This window comes from Sebastes umbrosus, chromosome 4 (genome assembly GCF_015220745.1).
Source record: "Sebastes umbrosus isolate fSebUmb1 chromosome 4, fSebUmb1.pri, whole genome shotgun sequence".
In the NCBI taxonomy this organism is placed as follows: Eukaryota; Metazoa; Chordata; class Actinopteri; order Perciformes; family Sebastidae; genus Sebastes; species Sebastes umbrosus.
Genome location: NC_051272.1, coordinates 10,182,123 through 10,202,297, shown reverse-complemented (window position 1 = coordinate 10,202,297; position 20,175 = coordinate 10,182,123). Strand labels below are relative to the sequence as shown.

The 20,175-nt window shown below is 38.3% G+C and overlaps 1 protein-coding gene across 4 annotated transcripts in view; it reads right to left on the bottom strand.

Moving 5' to 3' along the window:
* ankrd27 (ankyrin repeat domain 27 (VPS9 domain)) overlaps positions 1-20,175 on the bottom strand; it is a 32,052-nt gene extending 11,877 nt beyond the window's left edge. Inside the window, exons 1-12 of one of the 4 annotated variants that reach the window (XM_037766285.1) lie at positions 20,042-20,175; positions 14,281-14,403; positions 9,883-9,993; positions 8,100-8,408; positions 7,551-7,610; positions 6,493-6,546; positions 5,634-5,699; positions 5,441-5,517; positions 4,733-4,854; positions 2,188-2,266; positions 960-1,083; positions 762-854 (exon numbers count right to left, since the gene is read on the bottom strand). In XM_037766285.1, the coding sequence (XP_037622213.1) occupies positions 762-854; positions 960-1,083; positions 2,188-2,266; positions 4,733-4,854; positions 5,441-5,517; positions 5,634-5,699; positions 6,493-6,546; positions 7,551-7,610; positions 8,100-8,408; positions 9,883-9,993; positions 14,281-14,382 (1,197 nt within the window). In that variant the 5' untranslated portion in view covers positions 14,383-14,403; positions 20,042-20,175. Of the gene's footprint in view, positions 1-761; positions 855-959; positions 1,084-2,187; positions 2,267-4,732; positions 4,855-5,440; positions 5,518-5,633; positions 5,700-6,492; positions 6,547-7,550; positions 7,611-8,099; positions 8,409-9,882; positions 9,994-14,280; positions 14,404-16,170; positions 16,344-19,957 lie in introns of those variants that run through there. The other 3 variants (XM_037766284.1, XM_037766282.1, XM_037766283.1) reach the window with 3 other exon arrangements.

The following is a 20,175-nucleotide window of genomic DNA, read 5'->3' as shown; positions in this document are numbered from 1 at the left end:
ACCAAATGATTCATCTAAAAAAAAATAATTGGCAGATTAATCGTTCATGAAAATAACATCATGCAGCTTCATCCAACGATGCACTCTGTTGGTCAATATCACACAATATTATAACAGAAAACTACTCAAAGATCTCTGAAAGCTGCACTAAAATCTATGACTTTGACAGAGGCCGAAGGAAAGACAATAAAAAAAAGTAGAGATGCACCGATTGTAATTTTTTTGGCTGATTCCGATCTTTTAAAAGTCTGAACTGACGATTCTGATCTTGGCAGATTTTCTTTCTTTCTAGAACTACAGTTGACAAACCTCTGACCTCAAGATGTGTGAATGAAAATGGGTTCTATGGGTACTCACGAGTCTCCCCTTTACAGACATGCCCACTCTATGATAATCACATGCAGTTTGGGGCAAGTCATAGACAGCTGATTTTTTGTATGCTAAATGCAGTACCTGTGAGGGTTTCTGGACAATATTTGTCATTGTTTTGTGTTGGTTATTGATTTCCAATAATAAATATGTACATACATTTGCATAAAGCAGCATATTTTCCCACTCCCATGTTGATAAGAGTATTAAATACTTGACAAATCTCCCTTTAAGAGATAAAGAAGAGATACAAAATGTGCGATTAATCGCGATTAACTATGGACAATCATGTGATTAAATATTGTAATTGATTCACAGCCCTAGTGCCGATGCATTGTGGGACTAGCAGCCAGCGAGCCCTGCAGAGCGGCGGTTCAGTCTCTTTAGCTCACCTCAAACAGACAGTGGATGGGCGTGGCGGCGCTCTGAGACAGCAGTCTCATCCTCTCTTTGAACAACGCCTTGTCATTCAGCTCACCTGAACCCTGAAATACACGGAAACATGGATGAGCTTCAGTCACATGCTGAGAAACAACAAACTGGGATGACTGTAATAAAAGTCCAGTTCCTGGTGAGTGTGTGTGACTCACAGAGTTAAGCCTCCCCAGGTTGATGTACTCCACTGCAGCCTCGAAGGTGCTCAGACAGTAGCTGAGTTCGTCTTTACTGGAGTGGCTGAAGCAGAAGTTCCTGATGTAGCTCAGGTTGGCCATCCTGAGGACAAACAACAACACAAATATTGAAAAATATTAAAACAAATAATATAATAATATATAATATAATAATAAACAAATATTAAACATTTTAAACCCTCCTTTCCACTCTTTATTTACAGAGTTTGTACCATTCCTCTGCTCACATTCATGGTCAGAGGATCTAATTCGATTTGGACTTTATATCTCAACAACTATTTGACTAAATTTGATGATCCTCTGACTTTTCCTCCAGCCGCACCAGCAGCTTCACATTTGTGGGTTTGAGTGAAACATATCAACAACTATTGGATGGATTGTGATCAAATGTGGTTCAGACATTCATGTTCCCCTCAGGATGAATCATAATATCTTTGGTGATCCTCTGACTTTTGTTCTAGCGCCATCATCAGGTCAACATTTTGTGCAATACTTTCGTTTATGATTTTGTAGATGTGTTAGCATTTAGCTCGAGGCACCACTTGGCCAAAGTACAACCTCACAGAGCTGCTATCACGGCTGTAGACTCTTCGGCTACATCCACACTGACACATTTTCGTTTTAAAACGCATAACTTTTGCTACATTTATAACCTAGCGTCCACACTACTCCGGCGTTTTTGAGCCCCTAAAATGGAGACGTTTGAAAACGCTGCTGACCTCGATCTAGTTTTAAAACTCTGGGGTTGTGTTTTAGTCTGGACGGACAGTAACGATGACGCAGACACCCAGGTTCGCTTCTTGATTGGGTCTTATCAGTCATGACGTGTCCTTCCCTGATTCGTCACGCCTCATCACGTGAACAATCGACATCAGCCTTGATCACCAGTGGCAAATGGAAATAGGAGCAAATAGACGAAACTTTGGTGTTTTTTTTTACAACAGCCACTGCCGCCATTTTGGACTGAAAACGCTATTTATAATATTTTATTGTTCAACACGAGTCATTTCAATAGAATATGGCTTTCAGTCCAAAATGGCAGAAGCTTAGCTCTGCTGCTGGGCGCTGATGTTGTAATGGAACGAACAATTAATTTTCACTTCTTATCATTACACGACTGTTTCCTCCACACAATCCACAAGGTCAGAGGTCACAGTGACCCCGCCCCCCCCTCCTCCCTGCTCACCAGTTGGGGATTTCAGTCTTCACCAGCAGATAGAGGATGACAGAGAGCAGGTCGTCGGCACACACAGCCTCGATACTGACTGCAGAGAGACACACTCAGTCAGGCTTGGAGAGTAACACGATACATGGAGCATAGAAAAGGTAACACGTAATCAGATTATCCATACATTCAGTTAAAATTGTGATTACTAACAACATTACAATTTTAGAATACATTTTGAAATAAAGAACACACATTACAACACAAGTCTCACACAATGGCCTCTAACGTTAGTGAAAAGTGGAAATTGGTAATGTCTAGGAGGTAACCCATGAATTGGGGAAACTCTCGCGAGACGGTTAAGGTTAGGCATTGATCTCTCATAGTTAAAGTTAGGATACGTCATCGGGCAGCGAGTCTCCTAAGAGTTTTTGCAGATCTCAGATCAGATTTCACAATTTGCGGGTTACCTTCTAGACACGACTGTGGAAATTTCTCCATAATTTTGTACGTAAAGCAGAAAAGGGGAACGACATCACAGTACAGTGTAAGTTATCACAAAGCAGGATGGTTTGCACACTTTCCAGTTCATCAAGATTTGATGGCATATTAAGGCCATTGTGATTGGGGGTGATATTCAGAGAAAAACTCCAAGATTAAATTTGTAAATCTACGAGAAAAAAAATCTCATTCTCTGAGATTAAAGTCGCAAATTTACAATAGTTATAAAGCTATGCTGAAGAGCTGCTATGTAGTTGGTTGCACCAATAATAAATCGAAAAACACTGATCTTCAATTTGTTCCCTAATAGAGGGACTTTATGGCTCCAAGCTATAGACCAGACCAGCATGACGTCATCGCCGAGGCTGCGCTCCCTTTTGGGGGAAAGAAACTCGCTGTCACAGGAGAGAAAATGATGAAAAGCTGTTGGGTAGCGGGTTAACCGTGGACTACATTTTAAAGTAGCCTCCCAAACCTGCACTCAGCTCGGTGAAACACTGAAAACGCACAAGCACATGAAGTCCTGACGCTGCCGGACACTCTCCCTCTGTCCAAACCAAATTACTAAATTGGTCGCTCGACAAACATTAATTAGGAGCGGATCGTACAGCGCTGCAGGCGGACAGCGAGGGGTGTTGTGGGCCAATAGGTTTAGATTCCCAAAGCAAACAGGACAAATACGTTAAAGGCTGACAGAGCAGGTATTGTCCTGCGTGCTGATCTGATTGCATACGGTGAGAGGACGCTCAGAGATCGCGGAGAGTTCAGTCCGCCTGTCCACAGAGGTCACCAGAAATAAATGTGTAGCAGAGATACAAAGACATAAAGGGGACTTTTTTTATAGTAACTAAATTTCATAGCGAATAGTACTCCTTGAATTTCAGCTTAAATCAATTGCTACGGTTGTGACTCAAGACGCCATCTATGCACGCTGGCATGCCACTCCTGATTCCTGATAAACATTATAAAAAATAAGAGGAAACAACCATTTGTTTTCTCGTGATATCGGGTTGATTATCTCAAAATAACAAAACTTGTTTTCTTGAGATAACGAAATAAGTAACTCGTGATCTTGAGATAAAAAAAAATAGGGCTGTCAATCGATTAAAATATATAATTACGATTAGGGCGATAACGCGTTAACACAAATTTGTTTTACCGCCACTAATTTCTTAACGCATTAACACAACTTGTGATTTTTAGGGTTGTAGCTGGCTCAGTTTTAAAGCTGGAGTAAAGATACTGGTATCATATGAAACTAGAAAACCTAATGAATCCATTGGTACCAACCATGTCATACTAGCTACATATTTTGGCAAGGAAAAACTGTCATGGCCATTTTCAAAGGGGTCCCTTGACCTCTGACCTCAAGATATGTAAATGAAAATGGGCTCTATGGGTACCCACGAGTCTCCCCTTTACAGACATGCCCACTTTATGATAATCACATGCAGTTTGGGGCAAGTCATAGTCAAGTCAGCACACTGACACACTGACAGCTGTTGTTGCCTGTTGGGCTGCAGTTTGCCATGTTATGATTTGAGCATATTTTTTTATGCTAAATGCAGTACCTGTGAGGGTTTCTGGACAATATTTTTCATTATTTTGTGTTGTTAATTGATTTCCAATAATAAATATATGCATACATTTGCATAAAGCAGCATATTTGGCCACTCCCATTTTTGATAAGAACTGCATGATTGTTCATAGTTCATCATGATTCTTTAGGTTTTCTAGTTTCATATGATTTCTTCAGTCCAGCTTTAAAACTGAGCCCACTACACCCTCCGAGATCGGCAGCCCATCGTATTTTTTAAGGGTTAATTAAAAATGGCAAGTTATGTTAATGCGTTAAAGAAATAATTGGCGTTAAAACACATTTGCGTCAGTCGTTATTAACACTTTAACTTTGACAGCCCTGACTGTTATCAACATATAAATGTGCAGCATCTTCTGACTAATAAGAGTTAAATCACAGTAGAAACAGTCATCAGATTCATTCAGTTCAACCTAAACATCAGGAGGGTTATTGTTCTGATGCTGAGGTGGAGATCAGAAAACGTACCACTGGCTCTGGGTGTCTGGGTGGCGGTCAGGACGACTCGGCGCAGGCAGAGCAGTTTGAGGAGGGGGGAGGTCTGCTGGTTGAGCTGACTCAGCTCTCTCTTTGCCCGAGACAAGTTTATACTGCAGAAACACAACAACAGCAGCAAAAATACACAACAGCTCTTTAGTTTGGAGATATATTTAGATATATAGTCATAGTGAGCAGAGTAGTTTGAGGGAAGTTAAACATTTCACTGAGGTTTTCCTTACTTTTATATTATTTTATTATCATTATTATTATATATTCTTTTCTCTTTTTCTTCTTCCATCTTTTCTTTTTTTCTTTTCCCCCCCTCAAATAAAACTACTGATTTTGGATTTACATATGATTATTATGTTATGGCACATTCTTTGTCTTATTCATTTATATTGAAGGATGAAATCAGTTTGCATCTTGGAGAACAAAGTACATGTATGGATTAATTGAGTCAATAAATTAAATCATAAAAAAATTACAAAAATCACAACAGTTTTGTTGTTTGTCTTCTGCATTTAATTTGACTCATCAATGTGGCGCTTCTTGGCAGATGCACATAACTTCTCAGACGTCTGAGTACTCTTGAATGCACCACACAACCTAACATGTTTCACCTTCATAATGGTCCACACTAGTCCAGTCGGAGGACGTGGAACATAAACAGACAATGCATTAACATGTTGAACTGACCTGAACTCAGGTTTCACTCCCAGCTCTTTTTGCTGCAGCTCCTGCAGACTCCTGGTGGTTTTGTTGAAGGCAGCATCCTGAACAGACACGAGAGCATCGACATGAAAACACTCTACTCTCACATCTAGCGGCTGTTTCGTCTCTTTGCTTCTATACTCTTTGATCTTGTCGGTCAGAGAGAACTCAAACATACCTGGCTGGCTTCAAGCGTTCCCACGAAGTTAAAAATTAAATCATGGATACCATGATGAACATACATCTGGGATGAGAAGGAAAACATTTTAGTTCACACAACAGCTGTAAGGAAGTTTTATTAGCAAGCATGACTTAGCAAGTTTGACCACAACTGAATTATTCTTATTATAATGGAAATATTAAAGGAACATTTTAGGATATAAGACTGACAGGATATAAAACTGTTCTGGACTTCATAAAAAGGGACATTCAGAGTAGAGTTGCAACGATTAATCGATTAGATGTCAACTATCAAATTAATGGCCAACTATTTTGATAATCTATTAATCGGTTTGAGTAATTTTTTAAGAAAGAAAAAGTTTAAATTCTCTGATTGGAGCTTCTTAAATGTGAATATTTTCTGGTTTCTTTACTCCTCTATGACACCAAACTGAATATCTTTGAGTTGTGGACAAAACAAAACATTTGAGGACGACGTCCACATTTTTCACCATTATCTAACATTTTATAGACCAAACAACAAATCGATTAATCGAGAAAATAATCAACAGATTAATCGACAATGAAAATAATCGTTATTTGCAGCCCTAGTTCAGAGCCTGGAAACACTCAGGTTACATCTTTAACTAAGAATACCGCATGGGTTTGTACACTCTGCTGTATATTACACTCATTTAAAATCAAAGTCAAGAGCTTCATTTTCATCTGTGTTTACATTGTCTGTCTGATAGTGAGCTCAGTTTTACATGAAACATGCTTCAGAAACAAACTTCAACTTTAACCTATAAACACATGCGTCTTCACTGAATCTAGAGAGGGTGAGGTTGACATGTTATAACTCTGAGTAGTGATGTTACCTCTACCGCCTGTTTGAGGAGAGTCATCTGAAGCTCCTGCTTCGCCAGAAGTTTCTGTTAGAAAAACAAAAAAGAAACCCATTCATCAGAGCCGTAAATTCAGAGAGATGCGTCCTGACTCACTGCTCAGGATGTGATGCAACTCCTCCTGTTACTGTGATCATGCAGATAATTAAGACACAGAAGATCGTATTAGAGGCCTAACAGGACGCTCTGGTATCCTGTGGCGTCATTACTGATCTACATCTTCGTGCCACAGTTCAGGGGTAACATCGTTCACAGCTCATGAAGGTCCTTTAAGCCTCTTTCACATAGTTACCGGTAAATTACTGGGATAAACTTTCAGGCCCCGCGGGTAATTTTTAGGGCTGTCCATGACCAAAGAAATTCTTAGTCAACTAACGCTGAAAAAATTTAATTACTGCGGTGAGCCGCACTTTGAATTTGGCGTAACACTCCTACGGTTTTGTTGACTAATCGATTAGTTAATTTAATCGACAGATCTGTGAAACTGAGTTTCTCCACAAAGAATCAGACAAAAACACCACTTTAAGGCTACAAGCACACCATAATATCATATGACACCAGTATCTTCATTCTAGCTTTAAAACAGAGCCCGCTACAACCTAAAAATCTCAAGTTGATGCGTTAAAGAAATTAGTGGCGTTAAAAACAAAAAATGTCGTTAACGTGTTATTATCACAGTAACTTTAACAGCCCTACTACAAACGTCACTCCTTTCTGAATTCTTTCACAGCTCCTACACTATCGAAAGCTCCAGAGCAGCGACCGAGTGGTGATTGTGGTCTGATTGTTTTTGTCACCTGCTGCTCTGTAGGTCAAGAATAAACTTTCAATCCCAGTTGTTTTAAATGGGAACCGGTGTATTATGAGAGATCTTTTTAAGTGGGACATTTCCTGTTGAACTATTCTGTCATATTCAGCGTAGAAATGTGACTTCCCAAGAAAAATCTAGCACCTGAACTGAGTCTACATCACTAATCCAACACCTCCCATTATCTCCATCAGCTGGTGCTGCAGGTGCAGGTTCTACTCACCAGACGAGAGTCTCTCAGCAGACACTGAAGACATTTAGTGTAAAGACCGTTCACTGAGTCCTGAGTGGAGAGAGAAGACAGGAGGGCCGTCAGTATATCTGTTATAAAATATATTCATCTACTAAAAGTCAAACTGAATTATTCTTCAGGTTATAATTACTGTTACAGGAAAAACTAAATGAGATTTTCTCCACTTTGACTGTCAAGACAATTCAAATGTTTAACGCTCAAACACAAAAGCTGCATTTGAATTATTTAATAAAATGATTTGCTTTATGCTTTTTCTCCAAATAAGTCCTGCATGGTTAAAGTTTTATCATTAGAATGATATTTTAAAAAAACAGTTGAAAAATAAGTATAATGCAGAAAGGTAAAAGGAAAAAGAAATGGAATAAAAAGAACAGCTGAGGGACAAACAGGGAAGAAGAAGAAGAGGTAAGAAAAAGGAAGGAAGTGGCAGAAGGAAAGAGGACAAAGAAGAAGAAGATGGAAGAAGGATGAATAGACAGAACAAGGTAAAGAAGAGGAAGGAAGAATGTTTTGTCCTACTATGTGGTGTCGGAGTCCCTTCCTCTCCTGCTCTCTGAAGGCCTGACAGAAGCCGTGGATGAATTTGTCCAGTTTCTGGGCGTGGCGTCCCAGGAACTCCCTGACGTCCTCCAGGCTCTTCAGGCAGTAAGGGGGCGGCGGGCCCAGCTCGGCCGGGCTCGGGTCCTCCTCGACGGGCCTGGAGATGCACAGGATGCTGTAGCTCTGCTCCTGGTCGTTGTAGAAGGTTTCCTCAAACAGGATGGGGACCGATGAGGGAGCCGGGAAGTCGGACCCCAGCAGGACCTGCCTGTTCTGGATCCGCACCTCCTGGAATGCACAACAAGACCAACACCTCTGGTTAGCAGGTGTACAGTATTTATTACAAAGGAAAGTACCCAAATCAGGATTATCATCATATTAAATAAAGTATTTAAATGTTTTAAAAAGGATAATCTTATGTTTTTCTATATTGTTCCATTTGTCAGCAAATCCTGTGAAAAGACCCAAAACAACAACGTCTTGGTCCGTCTCTCTACACTTTCTGACTTCCTGTCTGTGTCTCTCATACTATATCCACACTAATACATTTTCGTTTTAAAACGCATAACTTTTGCTACGTTTATGGCTAGCGTCCACACTACTCCGGTGTTTTTGAGCCCCTAAAACGGAGACGTTTGAAACCGCTGCTGACCTCGTTCTAGTTTTAAAAATCCGTGGTTGCATTTTAGTCTGGACGGAGAGAAACGGAGACCTTTGAAAACGATGACGCAGACACCCATGTTCAAGTGTTCATGGTAATGAATGAACATGTCACCCAGTGACACAGTGAGGATCATCGATGTGTTTTAATTCAGAGGAAGAAGAGATATCCGGCTGTGAGATGCACAACAGACTGTGGGATGTCATGGGACTTACTTATGATCAGAAACATAATGAATATTTCCTGCCTGTCAGATTATGCTTATTAAAACATTTGGAACAGCCAACTCTTGTTTTAGTTACAGTTTTAGAAAAGTCACTTGATTTTGAAGTAGCTAACAAGATCATCATGCTTTTAAATCAGACTTTGAAGTTGGATCCAAACTGGACTTTTGAGCACACAACAGGCGTAGAGTTGTTTTGAATCTTGGGACAGAAACACTTTGTTTTAGTCTGAAACCACAAAAACAGGTTTTCACAGAAAAATGTCATCACAGGACGATAACATTAATAAAGTATTTATTATCAGGTTATTGTTGCACACATTACAACATTTGATATACTATATTAAATGATTACCAAATGATTTGTAAACCTTTAAGAAATCATTTTTAAAACCAGAAACCAATTATTAACCATTGACAAAGTATTAACTATCTATCTAAATAATGTTTACAGATGGTTTACAAAGTATTTATTATACATTTAACAAGATATTATAATCAGTTGTAACTTTATAATAACCATCCAAATAATGCTTAGATGTTTTACAAACCAGTTATTAACCATTAACAAAGTGTTACAAATATCTAAATAATGTTTTGTAGATGCTTTAAAAAACATGTATTAACCATTAACAAATACTTGTAATATAGTATAGACAATGTTATAATGTGTGAAACAATAAACTGAAAGATGTTTATTACCAGTAAACTAACTAATTTTAATTAATTATCAATTTCCCATTTATTAATGATGGTTATTATAAAGTGTTACCGAAATGTTTGTTTTGTCGTCCTGTCAGAAGACTAATTTGTGAGTTTGAAGTGTCTCTGATGGAGCTGATGTTGATGAAGTGAAGATGAAGTGAAGCAGGACAAACCTTTCCATCCAGAGTCTTGTATCCGTCCTCCACCGGCTGCAGGACATAGCTGTCAAACTGAGAGTCTGAGAAGCTGCTGACGGTCAAACTTCCACAACACGGCACCAGAACCTGCAGGAGGGACACAAAACATTTTACTTCTCCATTCAGATTATAAATCACTCAACGCAGATTTAAACCGACCTATCTGAACTATATCCAATATTTCTGATTTGCTTCATCATAGTTCGTGACTTTGTGTTCACTCGGAACAGCAAAATTCTTTTTGTGGCTGGAAGTTGTCTTTTTAACAACACGCTGACGGCAGAGGAAACTGATCCTGATGATGTTGCAGAAAGGAGGAAAAACAAAAAAATAAAGAGTGTGTAAGGAAACATCAGGCCTGACTTAAACATTGCTTTCTTAACTTTGTAAAACTAAATGTAACATATAAATACATAGATATAAATCGTACACCAGCAACTTGATAAGAAATCTTCAAAATTAACAGGAGTTCAAATTCAAATTCTTTTAATGCAGCAACAAATTGCTCAAAACTTCAATTAAAATTCCAGTCTATAATGTATTTAGCATACAAACATAGAATTGAATTTAATAGATCTGCCCCATTGTCACCGATATCCGATAGAGCTATTTGAGTCAGGATCAGCCCCGTATCTGATCCGGTATCGGTGCATCCCTATCTTTTACAAGTGATCTTCCAGGTCAGCAGTCTGCTGTGAAATGCGTATTAGAAGCTGTAATCCAGTTAGATGCATTTTTCTGTGTTGTGCTGATGTTTTGACGATGTGCAGATCATCTGAGTTTCCAGAGGAGTCCTGATGAGTCAGAGGTGCTGCTGGCCGACATTAAGACATCTGATCCTCATCTGATGACATGTTTTAACAAGCAACTATGCTGTCGTTTAGGTCATTTGATATTCGGGGATTTTCACAGCGGCTGCATTTTCTTGCTTGGCTGGGCTTTTAAAGTTTCGTCTGACTGACAACCTTAAATAAATGTAAATCTAATTCTGTCACCTTCCCCGAATAATCATGTATCTATATAACCGCAGACTGTATTATACTAAGTGGACGTGGTCACCGTGACGTCACCCGTTGGTTTGTGGACTGTGGTTTTGAAGCCTCGAGTTCGGCATTATGGACGTCTCCATCTTGGTTTTTGTCCGTTTCCTTCTTGGTATTTGGCCGTCGACATCTTGGTTTTTGGCCATCGCCATCTTGGATTTTGTCTGTCAACATCTTGGATTTTGGCCGCCGCCAGCTTGTTTTTTTGCGACCAGAAGTGACACGAGAGGGTGGAGCTAAGTACAACCGAACGCAGAATTTTTAGACGACCTAAATGTTATAATTAACTTTGATGAACTGAAAACACACTGTGAAAGGGTTAAAGTTCTACGACGAAAACACGGACAACCCCCAGACCGGACAACGCCGTGGTAGCGACCTGTCAATCACAAAGTAGCCCCGCCCTAAAGCATCCCCTGCTTTATGGTCTATCTGACTCTAAATGGGACCATAACTTACTAAATGAACATCATGCTGTATTGAAGAAGACTTGAAACTAGTGATTGAGACCATAAACTCATGTTTACAATGTTTACTGAGGTAATAAATCAAGTGTGAAGTAGGCTCATTTTCTCATAGACTTCTATACAATCAAATTTATTTTAGCAACCAGAGGAGTCGCCCCCTGCTGGCTGATAGAAAGAATGCAAGTTTAAGGCTTCACTTCTCAGACCCGGAGGTTGCCGCCTGATATAAACTGAGAAATGCATTGAGAGGGAAAGTGTGGGCTGAGAGAGGAGGAAGCAGCTGAGAGAGTGTTGAACCACAACAAAAAAAACATTGTTGAAGTGATAGCTCTCAAGACTGGAAGTGGTCCGACAGCTAAACTCATAGTTTCACTTTCAAACTGAGTCGACTCTGTCTCCTGATCGGACACATTTTAACACCAGTAAGGAGTCTGATCCAGACTAGTGGGCTGAAAAAAGACAGACTGAAACGGCTTGTCTCAGCTGCAGCTGGTTTAAATGGTAAAGTCTACCAAGGGCCATGGAAGTCCTGGACTTTAAGCAGTATATACAGCAGACTTAGTGATGAACACGCCTTCAACCAGAGAGGAGGAGGTGATGGGTGGAATCAGCTGCTTGCTAGAAGAGAAACTTGCACGTATGTTTGGTCTATTCACACCTGCAATGTCCCAGCTTCTATTGTACTGTTGCATTTTCTCTCTGCAGTGTTTCCTCCTTTATTTCAGTGTTTTCTCAACACCTTTCAACCTCTGCTGGCAGCAAAACAACAACACTGTTCTCATTTCAGCCATGAAGCTTTTAGGTTATTTTTGTTTGTTTTCTGTTATTCAGGTGTTCCCTACTCTAGTCGTAAAGACCCCGACTGCTGTTGGAAACCCATCTTACCAGGAAATGTGTTCTGCCTTTTCCTGGCATCCTATACCCACATTCATTACTATGGAGGACGGAACCTGCCAAAATAATAAATAAATTAATAAATAAATAAATGACACGATAAATAAATATGTCATTAAATGTAGCAAAAATAACACTAAAAATAAATGTAGTCCTTAATGAATTGATAAAATGTGACAAATTGATATTTTCTGTTTTAATTTTTTTTTTTATTTATTTATCTTTGTATTAATACCCTTATTTATTTACTCTTATGTTTAAATTTCCCTTTGATGTATTATTCTTTTTTTTGCATTTATTTATTTAATTTAGCATTTATTTTTTTATTTATTGATTTATTATTTATTTATTTAATATTATTTTTAAATGCATATATTTGTTTATGTATTTTTGCAATTATTTATTTGTCCACAATTTTCCCTTTGCATTTCACCCTTTATTTATTTCCACAAACTTATTTATTTCTGTATTCTTTTCTTTATACATTTATTTACCCATTTCTCTATGCATAAATAAAAAAATAAATGCAAAAATAAAGAATAAATAAATGCAAAAATACATAACTGTAAAGATTAATAAAAATAAATACATAAATAAATAAAAGGGAAAATGAAACAGAAGAGTAAATAAATAAGAGAATTAATACAAAAATAATTATAATTTATGTCACATTGTATCAATTAATTTATGGCTACATTTATTTTTAATATTATTTTTGCTACATTTAATGACATATTTATTTATCTATGTATTTTTTATTTTGGCAGGTTCCTTCCCCCGTACTTCACAGTCCCTATTAGACAGAAACCCAGCAGTATTACCAGGAAACACTCGACTGCCATAAACAAGCTCCAAAATGCAATCTGAGAAAGACGCTGACATCATAGTGAGCAGTTCCTCATTCCTGAGAAGCCAGGTCTAACAAATGAAGTCAGGATGGATGGTCACATTCAGCTGATAAAAACTGAAAGACTGAAGGATGACACATTAAGCTGGGAACAAACATTAAAGACTGAATTCAACCCAGACTGGACGCGCGTCACATGACGACTGTCTCCCACCAGTTTAGTCTTGGCAGCCAGAAAGCAGCACAACACACTGCACAACAGGAAGACTCTGATTAGAGGAAACACCTGCACCAACACAGACATTCATCACAGAGATGTCTTGCTAAGTTAAACTGCAATCCAGGCAGCAGTGGCAAAGAGAAAGAAACTGAGGAAATTTAGATGAGATGGTGGATGAAGAGATGATCGTAAAACGGACTATAAACTGGTCATTAAACACAAACAGAGAGAATTGCAGGAGAGGCGGACTTCAGGTGAACTGTGGCTCACCACTAAAACCCCATGAAGTGGATTATTCTAACACTATTAACTAATCACACTACTTTGACATTTGCTTGTTGTTTTTGTTTGTTTGTCCAACTTGGCCCAATCATTCGTCACGGCAACTCATAATCGGCTCAACAACTGTAATGTGTATACCCAGCATTACCCAAACACAAATGTGGAGAACTATAAAGGACAAGGTTTTAGCGCACTAAATGCTTAACCCCCTGAGACCCACAAAAGATCTGTTTTTGTCTTTTTTAAGAGGGTACAGGGGTCTTTAGGGGGTGATAGCAGGTCAACAGTAGATGTTACATAGAAGTGGTGTACATCATCATGAAAGCTGGGAACCTGGAGATTAATTTAAGATGCAGCTCATCACTGTGTCAACTTGTTCTACTCATAAATCATAAAGAAACATGAATGAATTAATTTAAATAAGTTGTGAAAGTGTATACGGGTTAAGAACATTATGATAGAAGTATATGATGGTCATTCCCATGCTCTATTATGTCTCATAAATTGTTGCAGCAATTTTTGGGTTGATTTGTGACACAGATTTGGTGCTTTAGTGGTATCCTTCAGAAAAACACTCTTAACAGAGCAGGTAACAGGTAACAGGTAACAGGTGTGACTCACGATGCCGTGGAGCTCTGCTACTCGGCTGCAGAGGTCCGGTCTCTGCTTCTCCAACGCCAAGTAGAACTGATTCTTCAGGATGTTCTCATCATATACAGCCATAAGGAGCTGGAGGTCTGGATCCTGGAGAGGATAATGGAAGGAACTCATTAACGTGGTTAAACAAAAGGTGCTGCTTGGTCAGACGACATTTAAAGGGGACATATCATGAAAAACTCACTTTCTCATGTCACAAACAGTGAAATAAGACAACCCAGTCAGTTCTTTATGGGCTTCCATTCAGATGTGGCTCCCCTTCCTATGTCACATGCAGGCGCATTAGAATATATCGCCACAGCTTGAGAACTACCTTTGCAAAGGTCCACCTTATTTTTCTCTCAAGCCAATCAGAGCAGACTGGGCTTCTTTAGGAGTTTTACTTCCTGTTTTTTGGCAAGGCCTATGGAAGGAGGCTGGGACACGGGCGGACACAGGTCTTGGGGTTTGGGGTTTAACACATTCCTTGGCGTCTCCAAATGTATTATTATTATAATAATATTAACCACTTTGTTCGAATCATCAGCTGAGACTGAAGCCAAACAAAAAGTCCCCTTCAGACTGTTTTCCAGAATATTTATAACATTGTTTTTCCACAGTTTCTCTGCCAGTTAGCAGAACTCTTTCAGAGATGCAGCTGTAAAACGTAAAGAGCTGTACGGTGTTTTTAATCACCCACGATAAAAATTACGCTCTCAAGTATTTTAAATGTCACTGGATGATTTTGGTGAAAATCAACTAATCATTCATTTTGACAGGAGATCTGTTCACCGTGAAATCGTGTCATGCTGCTGATGGACAGACGATAACATCACTCAGTCCCACATATTCTATAATACCCAATTCATAATACAACATTCAACATTTTTTAGTTAAGGGATCGGCAAAGTTATTAAAATACATCCTGAGGGGATCATGAATGTCTGAAACAAATTACATGACAATCCTTTATTTTCTATTCATTTTTCTTTTAATTATTTTTTTTATATTTTCATTTAGTCATTATAATAATAATAATAAAAATATTATTATTATTATTATTATTATTATTATTATATAGTTAAAGTATATTTGACACAAGTATTGGTTCATTATCAATAATATATCATTGCCACATTTTTTTCTATAATTCTTAATTTCTTATGTTATTTTATTTTTCTGGTTTCAATATTTGTTTTAAAAACAAAAAAGAAATGTTGATACACGTTGGAATTGAATTATAAAATAAAGCTTTTCGCTTATAAAAGAAAAAAAAAATCATCACAATCCATCAAACAGTTGTTGAGATATTTCACTCAGAAATGTGAACCTCATGGTGGTGCTAGAGAAAAATCAGAGTATCACCAAAGTTAGTAGGATTCATCCTCTGTGGAACATGAATGTCTGAAATTTCATGGAAATCAATCCAACAGCTGTTGAGATATTTCAGTCTAGCCGTGCCGCTAGCACGACTGAAAACTAACAATACACATTTTAACACTTTATCCAATCACCTGTCTTAACTACAAACCAACAAACTTTATTCCAGATGCACCAAATTACATTTAAAAAATACTTAATTCATTCATCAAGGCGCAATTACACAACAAAGTCTGTAAACAACACGTCAAATAATATAAATCCTACACAAATAAACAAGAAATACAAATAAACGGTGGCTTAAAACATGACCATAATAATTAGAATTGTTTAACAATAAAAATATTGTTGCATTTACTGTTCAAATGTCATCTGACCAATAATAATAAATAAATGCTTCTGAGGGCATCAGTACAATAGATCTGATCTATATGCGTATATCTCAATGATGTAGCAGCCTAAACAGATGGATCTATTCCCGCTGTCTCAACTCACCTCAACTCTCTGCTCAGAGATCAGCTTCATCCTCCCTCAGCTCCAGTACAGACAAACTGGGAACCAGCAGAGACAGACCAGACTCCCCACCGCAGCTCAGCGGGGAGGAACCTGAGGAATGAGTCACGTGACCCCCTCATGGTCCTCGTGACCTCACAAGCTTGAAGCTAACGGCGTATTCAGTCAGTGGTGCGGAGGAATGTCTGCCCCCTCTAGCCAGACACACCGTGACATCGCACACTCTAGATTACCGCCATCCAGCTGCTGATGTATCAGCCTGAAGCTTAAAATGTGTGTGAACGGGAGGATTGCTCCCGCAGCAGCAGAACAAACAACGAACAGTGAGGAGATTAAGGTCAAACATCCAAACTATGTCTCCTGACCACACACATCAGGCTGAGACCATCAGTTTGATTTTTAGATACTCAGAACTTAAAAATCAAGACTTCACTTCCAGGGCGTCCTGGTGATAAAGATGCTGCTCGCAATGTCCGGGAGTTGTGATCTTTATTGCATGAATCCACAAAATAAAAGTGGGAAAAGGCTTCACTAACAGGTCAATTATTAAAGGGTAATTCAGTATTTTTCAACCTGGATGGATTCCATGTTTTTGTGTCTGACTGACTGTCGAACTGAATTTCTGAAACTGGTCCAGTATTGAGGGAGAACGCTGTAGATGGCAGCTGCTCACAGACTGAAATGTACTCCTATTGGGGCAAGCTGGCACCGTCATTTGGCGACTAAATTACCAAAACTTAATTATCATCATCGCAGCACGCAGGTTTTGGTTGCTTAGTAACAGCAGGCGCGACAAGAGCGCAACCTCCAAAGCACCTTGGATAAAAGGATGAAAGCGGCACGGTAGGGATGCACCGATACAGATACCGGATCAGATATCGGGCCGATACTGACTCAAATAGCTGGATCAGATATCGGTGACAATGGGGCCGATCTATTCAATTCAATTAAACATACTGTAGTTTATATACATTATATACTGGAATTGTAATTCCTGTTTAAGTTTTGACCAATATGTTGCTGCATTAAAAGGTTTACACCTGAATTGTAATTCCTGTTAATTTTGAAGATTTTTTGCCAAGTTGCTGGTGTACGATTCATTATTTTAATACTAAATAACAATTCAGTTAATGTATATCCATGTATTTATTTGTAAAATTTTGTTTTACAAAGTTAGGAAAGCAATGTTTAAGTGAAGCCTGATGTTGCCTTACACATAAAAGAATGATCCCAGTCACTTCCACACAGTGAGACATACAGCTTATTAATTAAACACTGGCATCAGATCGCTACCCGGTATCGGCTGATATCCAAAGCCCAGGTATTGCTATGTGGAGGCAATAGAAATGCTCTGAATTTCAAATTTAGCACTTTTAATGAATGGCAGATTGCTGGGAAGACATGAGTGGAAAGTCATGATAACTGAGGTTTAAGTTGCATCAATATTGATTTTTAAAATGTGTTTCAGCATGTTGAGTACTACTACAGCCACCGACCACAGATCAAGACATAGTAGAAAATAAGCAGGGAGGTGAAGAGAGACAATAATAATCAATAATGCAGAGAGAAGATGACAGAGATGAAAATCACTCCTGCCTTCTGGTTTCTCTGAATCAATAGAAAAAAAATCATTCAGGAGCTGAATGCTGAAACCACCGCAGCGTAGAGAGGTTTCACAGGCTGAAGGTGACCATCATATCACACCTTTCTCCTCAGGCATGCACACATGATGCAGCCTGAACACACACCAAAACCATCCAGACCTCTGTTTTGAACTGACAACTCCTTTTCCCACACTCCCCGTTGTAGATTTCTATATAATCACATTGTAATATTCTCCTGTAGGCACTCTTCTGCAGACTCTGTGTGACCTGTGCCTTTTCTTATAGGAATAAAATACAAGACATTTCATCTGTTTGAGATCTTGATTTCAATGTTCATTAGGACTCATCTAGGGAAATTGACAGAATTTCCATTACAACTCTTCTAAGAAACACTGAAAAATACTACAAAATAAACTAGCAGCAAAGCTGACCTATAAATAGCAGATCAGACTCTGATCTCTGAATCAGACTGCTAACTTCAATCAGAAAACCAAAGGTCAACTGGCCTTTGAGACCAAACAAGGATGTGCCACGCTAGCCTCAGCTTAATGATGGTGATGATAATTTCCGTGCACATTTTCAAAATAAAATCGTTATTGACAAACAATTTGCAACATGTTCCAAGTGCCACAGAATAGATGTGTATTATAGTTATTATAGAACACAACATCATCAAGTGCTACAGGTTGAAATCTCCTGCTCTATTTCAGATTTGTGTAGCCCTACAGCTCTGGTTTCTTTTGCCAAACCAAACTCCATTTAAAAATCTGGCACTTTTAGTGTTTTTCTTTGTTTGACACAAGTAAAATGCACAAAAAAATATAAATCTGACACGTTTAGAGAATATTTGGCGTCTTTTGATACATTCGACAAATTAATTATTCTTCTGACTGAACTGAACTTAATAACATCTCATGTTTTTGCCTTTAAACACTGCTCGATCACGCCATCCTTTGTGTAATAAAATATAAGTGGAGGTGAACCAAATTCTCTGTGTTAGAATATAGGGATTTGAAATAAATAAAGTATTTATATTTAGGGCCAGTACTCCCTCAGATATCGTGTTGTACAAATATGGAACACCAAAATACATGTTATCAAGAGCTCGTTATCCTTAGACCATTTTCAAAGGGAATTATCATCACATTTAACTCATGTCTAATTATCTTTTGATATATTTAAATGTATTTTTTTTTTTTCTGTACTGTATTTTGTATGTATTTCATTGTTTTTATTGGATTGTTTTCCACTGTCTGGTTAGTTTTTCTGCACATTTTGTGTACTTCTTGTTGTATTTTTAAAATGATGTTAGTTGAGATCTTTCTTTCTTTTTTGTTATTGTTTTTTTTTTCTCCTGGGGTTGGGTGGAGGTCTTTTGTATAAACCTGTGGCTTCTTGACCTCCTGACACATTTCTTGTTTTTTTTTTTCATTGACTGGATTTTGTGCAGTTTTATATATGGGCAAATAAATAAATAATGAATAAATAAATATGTTTAGATATATTTTCTTTTCTTCTGTACTGTTTTTTTAATGTATTTTATTGTTTTTATTGGATTGTTTTCCACTGTTTGGTTAGGTTTTTCTGCAGATTTTGTGTACTTCTTGTTGTTTAACTTTTGTTGTATTTTTAAAATGATGTTAGTTTAGAGGTCCTTTGTATAAAAAACTTCTTGACCTCTCCTGACACATTTCTTGTTTTTTTCTTTTCATTTACTGGATTTTGTGCAGTTTTATAAATAAAATAATAAAAAAAATAATAATAAAAAATAATAATAAAAAAAAATATTTAATCGTGATTTTCAAGAACTAAACTTTAAGAGTTTAAGAGTTGACTCAACTCAACTTAAATGTCACATTTTTTGAATGGAGTTTGGTTAACTCAGGGCTCAGTTGTGGGATTAGCTGAAGCTTTTAAACAGCAGTCTCCAAGGCGGACATCACAAGTGACAGGGTATATTTTGGTAAATGAAATGCTAAGGCTGGAGAATCAGATATTCCTGCTTCTAACGTGACTCAGGCTCACAAACTGGGGACCGGAAGTAGCCTGCTAGCTACAAACAACAAGACTGTAGCCTCAACGCGTTGTCTTATCAACGCGTTATCATGGTCAACTAGTAACCCGTCAGCTAGCAGGAGCGATGGTTAACAAGATGAGCGTTTTACCTGTTATCAGTGAGAGCCTCAGGTCATCCGGGTTTGGGCATGGCAGAGATAAACCGAGAGAATCCGGGACAAACCGGGACAAACCTCTCCAGCAGCCTGTCAGTCAGTAGAGCTGTTTACTGTGATCAGCTGGTCGTTAGCCTCTGCTCCGGGGTTCTGCTTCTTCTTCTACTTCTTCTTTGATGTTTATTGGCGGTTGGTAAACCAGCTTATAGGTG